Here is a 6,948-nt window from a genome sequence, read left to right as displayed (position 1 = left end):
AAATATAAGAGAAAGAGAGAACTTTAAGAAATTAATATAGCCACTACAGTGACCATCAAAACGATGAAAAAATATTGCCGTTAAGTTTATTTTGTGACACCACGAAACAAACGATAGCATAAAATGAAACATACACGTTTTTATATCGTCATTGGATATATATCGTTATATGAACAGCCCTACTGTCATACATATTCTGGTGTTGGCATATGTGTCATCCAATATCATATAATGCTAGAAATAGTGCTCAGGGTCAAGTGAATATCTTACGATACAGCGGTGCAGAGTCAGATATTGTCTTCACAGTAGGTTAATGACTCTTGTTAAATACATGTCTGGATAGTTAAAGAATAACTTATAAAGAATAATCTATACTCTGTACGTCCTGTGTGCATTTCAAGTTCAGGTTTTATTCATCACTTCAAAAGACCTGTTGCCACTAGTGTTTCAATCTTTTCTCCCTGCTTCTCTTCCTTAAAAATGGTTTCTTGACAGCCACCTTTCCTTTGAGACTTTTCTGATGAGACTTCGGCGAACAATAGATGGATCAACTTAAAGGCCAGATGCGTCTCTTAGATTATGTGTCAGGTCTCTTGTCTTTTTTTTCTTCCTCCAAATGTCTTAAGGACATGACTTTCAGATATTTGGTGTAGATAGTTTTTTAGGCCTGTTGCTTCTTTCTTTGTCATCCAATCGTTCAGTCTCCACAAATCTTTAAAGGAAACACTGCACGAAAACCCGAGATATGCTACATTTTCTGATAATAGTGCTTTGGTTAATATCGTTAATATTGTTGGCACAAAAACACAGTTTTATGCCTGTAAAACTGTTATCTTTGGCATTTTTTTGCACATTCATTTAAAGTGGTGGTAACAAATGTTTGTGTTTTTGTGACAGTCTGCTAATAACGGAGGGCCTAAAGATACAATTTAAAATTTGTTCTTTGTTAATTTGTCTGTTATGCATACACGGAGCACTGGCTCATTACTTCAGTTAGGTTCCCTTGGAATGATTCATAGGTCAATTCAATTCAATTTTATTTATATAGCGCCAAATCACAACAAAAGTTGCCTCAAGGTGCTTCATAGATACAGAGAAAAACCCAACAATCATATGACCCTCTATGAGCAAGCACTTTGGAACAGTGGGAAGGAAAAACTCCCTTTTAACAGGAAGAAACCTCCAGCAGAACCAGGCTCAGGGAGGGGCGGGGCCATCTACTGCAACCGGTTGGGGTGAGAGAAGGAAGACAGGATAAAGACATGCTGTGGAAGAGAGACAGAGGTTAATAACAGATATGATTTAATGCAGAGAGGTCTATTAACACACAGTGAGTGAGAAAGGTGACTGGAAAGGAAAAACTCAATGCATCATGGGAATCCCCCGGCAGCCTACGTCTATTGCAGCATAACTAAGGGAGGATTCAGGGTCACCTGGTCCAGCCCTAACTATATGCTTTAGCAAAAAGGAAAGTTTTAAGCCTAATCTTGAAAGTAGAGATAGTGTCTGTCTCCCGAATCCAAACTGGAAGCTGGTTCCACAGAAGAGGGGTCTGAAAACTGAAGGCTCTGCCTCCCATTCTACTTTTAAATACTCTAGGAACAACAACGTGTACCAAGTTTTGTTGCCCTCCATTCTAAAAAGGCAATAATAGCTAAGATTCTGATCAGTCTGAGAAGCCAGAAAACTGATACAGTTGCTACAGCCCAGTTACAAACATTGTGTGGAAAAAGGCTGACTCCTCTCTCTCTCTCCGCCCCCCCTGCAGGCACAGCGTAAAGAGCTATTCATTCAGGAGCGCTATGGAAGGTACAACCTCAGTGACCCCTTCCAGGCTTTGCAGAGAGACAGTGAGGCTGTGGGGGGCCAGGACAAAGAGGCTGGCTGTTCTTCCTCCACCTCCAACCCTCTAGTGGTCCTCAAACTGGTGGTGAGCCACTGCAGGAGAATGCAGGAGAAGATGCTGGCCCAGCTGGCTGCAGCTGAGAGCAGGCACAGAAGGGTGGGTGGACGTGTTGTCCTTAATCAGAAGCGCTGGTAATGAGATGATTTGGAGGGGAAAAAAGTTAAAAGTAATCCTCAGCGTTTGAGAAAGAAAACATAAATGAGGCAGTAGCCAGTGAAGTGCTGGTTTGTAATGCACTGTGAATAAAGAGGGTTTTTAAAATAGCTTTTTATGAGTTTTTGTGACTTTTCATAATGCAAATATTCAGTCGAATGATTTATATTTATATTATTTATTATATTTACTGTTGTTTATTATTTATTTATAACTAAAAAAGTTGCATATTCAAAAGATTTTATTTTTCTGTAAAATACCGCGTATGCAGTACCTCCAAAGCCCACCAGGCCAGGAGGCCGCTGCCCCATTTAACTTGTTTAACTGTTTTAGAGATAATCAGTATTAATGTTATTTTTTAGCAGGCCAAACTCAGATTTTGTCTCCCTGCTGTGTTTCCTTCAGGTCATTGCAGACCTGGAGGAGGAAAAGAGGAAGCATGCAGAGGATACAGCGGAGGGAGATGATGTCACTTATATCCTGGAAAAGGAGAGGGAGCGCTTACAACAACAGGTGCCTTCTCACTGATGACTCATCAAATATTTGTCCAAAATGTGCTAAATCAGTAATTTTCAGATGTTTAAGCAGCCATAGTGTGTTTATGAAAATCAGTGTATTTTCAGATTATTTTTTATTTATTTATTTTTTCTTCTTTGTGTTGCTAGCTGGAATTTGAGAGGAGTCAGGTCCGCCGGCTGGAGAAAGAACAGCGGCGCATTACTGACCAGTTAGAGGACGAGCGGGCTCAGCACAAACAGCTCTCCTGTGCTTTGGCCAAAGAGTGCAAGTGGGCCAGTGCCAGAGCTCTGGAGGAGGGACACCGACTGAGCGAACTGAGCCGTAAACTCGAAAAGGTATAAAAACATTTGGAACCCCATCATTGCCTAGCACCTGTATGTGCTTAGGCATATTCGATTTTTGATTTTCTTTTTCTGATGTAGGAAAAAGAGACTTGTCAGTCTCTTAGAAAAGAACTGGAGGATGAGAGGACAAAAGCTCTGAGGATGGAGGCGAGAGTGGAGGAGCAGCTGGCTGAGTTTGACACAGAGCGTGAACAGCTCCGCTCACGACTGAAGAAGGAGGAAGCTCACTGTTGTCAGCTACAGCATCAGGTTTGCACAGTCATCACTATGGAGGATGCACATTTGGCAAAATTTCTAATTTCATATAAACTTACTACAGCAGGGGAATCTTAGTGCAGAGTCACATTTCTGCATATCTTTTTATTTTTCTTGTAATTAGGTAGAAGAGCTCAAGAGGAAGCTGGAGGAAGTGAACACAATGAAGGAAACTAGAGGAGCCATTACAGCTCCAACTGAGCCAGGAGAAAAGGAGTGGGCCACAAACGTTCCTCCGGGAAAGTCATTAGTAGACTCTGTTAAGGTTGAGGACATAGAGGAGGACAGAAACAAGCCACCTTCACAGGCAAACGGTCATCATTGTCCAGCAGAGACTAACGGGCATCATGACCCACAGAATGGAAATGAAAATCCTCCAATTCAGACCCAAACATCGTTCTCTCCCTCCACTGCTGTTTCTCCAACTCTTCCTTGTTCCTCCCCCTGCGCCTCACCCGTTCTTGCCAAACGGCCACCAACCAGCCCAAATCAAGAAAGCTTTCAGTCTCCCTACCAAGCCGGGATCAATCAACGTTTCCATGCTGCTCGCCACAAGTTTCAGGGTACCCCTGATCCAGAGCCGCAGTCCCAGGCTGTGCAGCCTGCTCTTCCTCTCTTGCCGAAGGACCCCTCTCCTGCGGCCGTCACCTCGTCGTCAGAGGCCAGCCCGGTCAAGCAGATTGCCCGCAGCACAGTTACTCAAGTCCTGTCACGTTTCACCACCGCCCAGCAAAGTGCTACGGCGAAGCTCGCCACATCGAACAACTCACCCTTTGGTACAGACTACCGCAGCCTGGCAGCACCTTTGTCTCCAATCATTGGAAGGGCTGCAGGGATGGTTCCCCAAGGAATAAAATCGCCCACCATTCCCAGGGCAGAGCGGGGCAACCCTCCACCAATCCCTCCTAAGAAGCCTGGTCTAGCCCAGGCCCCTTCTTCTCCAGCTGCAGTGCCCAGGTCTCCCAGCCATTTCTCTGATAGTCCCCTCGCAGGAAGCTGTGGCCTCACCTCCAGCCAGGAAGGAGTTAAAGAACTGGACATGGTGGTTTCATCTAATTAACCGATCTGCTTGTGGCAACATCCACATTTCATAATAAGATATAGGCTTGTATATAACCAGAGTTTTATCATTTCCTTTTTTTAAACAAATGACCCCTCAAACACTGTTATGCTGTTTGTATTTATTAGATTTATTTGAAATACGTGCGAGGGCACTATTGTAGGAAGTAGATGAAGAGCTGGTAGTAATGAACAATTACAGCTGAGTTTAAGTTTCATAAGGTGCATATTATGTTGTTACGATGTATAATTTTTTAATAGTGTCTTTCCATTTATTTTGTCTCAAGTATGTCGCTTTTTATTGTAAGAATAATCATCAGTAACTTAACCTTTGACCAGTGTAGGCTACAGAGTCATTTTAGTTTGCACTAGTGTTTTTTGTTTTTTGTTTTTTAATTAAAAACCCAGTAGTCCTTACTTATTACTGCATCTTATTTTAACACAACAAATAATCTGATTGGTGCCGTAATGTAATGTCATGTTTTGTTGTCTATTAATTTAATGATGTAGTTACAATAACTATGTAGACTCTGATGGTTATATGCAGGTGCTGTTGTAAAAACTGTTCTGATCATCATGTCTTTGTCCTTTATAACAAATCACTATAAGAAAAAAATGTAGCCAATCATAGCTTTGATTAATATCGCATCCTGCCATGCTGGGTATTCCTCTGTTTTTAATTATATTTTTTACAGTACTTTTTTTTTTAAGCTGGAAAGTGGTATCTTTAATAAATATATCCTAAATTTTGTCATGCATTCATCTGTTTATTAGCCCTCCTACAGGAATTATAGTGTTTTAGGTATTATTGCCAATAACTTGTTTAAATAACATAAAAAAGGACATTCAGTTTGGTGTTATATATATATGATAAATCGTATTAATTCCTCACTTTTGATAAGGAAAAACCAGTGAGGTCAGATTTACTTAAGAAACAACTATAGCCTGTGGGTATCATGGAGTCCAAAGTGTACCAAGAAAATAACCCTACACCCTTGCACCACCACCGGTCGCCTGAACTATTGATACAAGACAGGACGGTCCATTCTTTCATGTTGGTTAAGCCAAACTCTGACCGTACCACCCAAATGCTGCAGTACAAATTGGGACTCATCAGACCAGGCAATTTTTTGCCAGTCTTCTACTGTACAATTTGGGTTAGCCAGAGTGTGAATTGTAATCTCAGTTTCCTGTGGTTAGCATGTAACAGGAGTGTTGCATGCTGTGGCCCTCTAATGCCATAGCCCTTCTGCTTCAAGATGTGACGCGCTGTGCAACCAAAGAATGCTTTTCCACATACCTTGGATGTAACAGATATTTCTTTCTTTTTTTTCTCAGACAATTATCTGAAAACTCTAGAGATGCATGTGTGGGAAATTGTAACCATTCAAACTCCCTCAAATCACCTTTCTTCCTCATTCTGATGCTCAGTTTGAACTTCAGCAAGCTGTACTGACCATGTCTACAAGCACTAGGTTGTTGCCATGTTATTGGCTGTTTATACTTATATTTGCATTAATTAGCACTGGTATACCAAACAAAGTAGTGAATGGATACTATATAAAACAAAAAAATCCAAAATTGGACATGCGCTGTAACATAAAGCAGTACATAAAACACGATGCACCTCTTAAAAAAGCAGTTGTTGCAAAAATTGTTCAGGAACAGCCTGAGAAAAATGACATTGAGCCCAAGGTGCTGACCTGACCTCTAAATCCCTGAGATCCCAATCCAATCAGGCTTCATGCATACAGGCCCCACCCTGCCAAACCCCGAGGATCCGCTCCCAACATCTCAGTGTCAGGCAGCTCGCGTGACTGTGCACCAAGGGGTCAACTGTTTCAAAATTACATTTACAAGCTGCTGTCTGTGTTGACAGAGCATGTAGCAAACCTTTAGTCCGATTAAACTACTTTAATAAACAGAGTTTTTAATGTCTATTTCCCATAAGACACTCGTCTGTATCAGTGCATCTTTATGTCTGTTATCTTTTTGATCATTCTGTTATTTGCTCTGTTGTTCTGTTGTCTTGAAGAAACGTGAGTGTGTTGTCTTGAGCAGGAAAAGAGGAAAAAATGTTGTTTTGTTTTGGGAATGATGTGCTTGAGAGCAAGCAAACACTGCATCAAATCAACTCTGAAAAACATAGTCTAACAATCCAACACAGTTCATCACAGTGAATAGAATTACTGGACTTAACTTCATATCATACAATATTACACAGGTAATTTTAAACGTTGTGGCTTCTTTTTATGTTTTCAATATTGTACTGCCAAACAGTGTCCACCAGAGGTCAGTGCTTGATAAGAAGCCACAGGTGCCTTTGCTGAGTTGTGAATGGAATCAGATTTTTAAATCAATTTCTACATTGTACTTTTACATAAATATAGCTGTAAAAAACAAGTGTGTTTATCTGTGCATCTGTTTGTAATTTTACAGACTGAAAAATTGTTATTTCTCTACATGCATTAGAAATGACAGAAACCTCTGCGTGAAGGCCTTACATGCAACATTTATCAAGTAAGTTCTGTGCTGACAATGAGAGTGAATCCATTAACATAAGATATTAGGTTAGTGTATTATTTGCTTCTTTTTAAAAAAAAATTTAGTCAGAGCAAGAAGCACCCATATCTTATGGAAATATATCTTAGATTGAAGGAAGGGTGTACTAAGAAGAGGATTTTTATATTTTGCTTTTGTTCCATTTCAAAA

General features: G+C 40.7%; 1 protein-coding gene across 1 annotated transcript in view; it reads left to right on the top strand.

The window, feature by feature from the left end:
* The window catches only part of cttnbp2nla (CTTNBP2 N-terminal like a), a 15,257-nt gene extending 10,305 nt beyond the window's left edge, over positions 1–4,952 (top strand). Inside the window, exons 3-7 of the mRNA XM_005740015.1 lie at positions 1,769–2,002; positions 2,465–2,572; positions 2,725–2,913; positions 3,001–3,171; positions 3,302–4,952. Of these exons, the coding sequence (XP_005740072.1) occupies positions 1,769–2,002; positions 2,465–2,572; positions 2,725–2,913; positions 3,001–3,171; positions 3,302–4,237 (1,638 nt within the window). The 3' untranslated portion in view covers positions 4,238–4,952. The remainder of the gene's footprint in view (positions 1–1,768; positions 2,003–2,464; positions 2,573–2,724; positions 2,914–3,000; positions 3,172–3,301) is intronic.
* The last annotated feature ends 1,996 nt before the right edge of the window (positions 4,953–6,948 follow it).

This window comes from Pundamilia nyererei, unplaced genomic scaffold (assembly GCF_000239375.1).
Source record: "Pundamilia nyererei isolate P.nyererei 1_Seehausen unplaced genomic scaffold, PunNye1.0 scaffold00096, whole genome shotgun sequence".
NCBI classification, from domain to species: Eukaryota; Metazoa; Chordata; class Actinopteri; order Cichliformes; family Cichlidae; genus Pundamilia; species Pundamilia nyererei.
The sequence above is the reverse complement of the archived record's forward strand: the minus strand, read 5'-3'. Positions and strand labels throughout refer to the sequence as shown.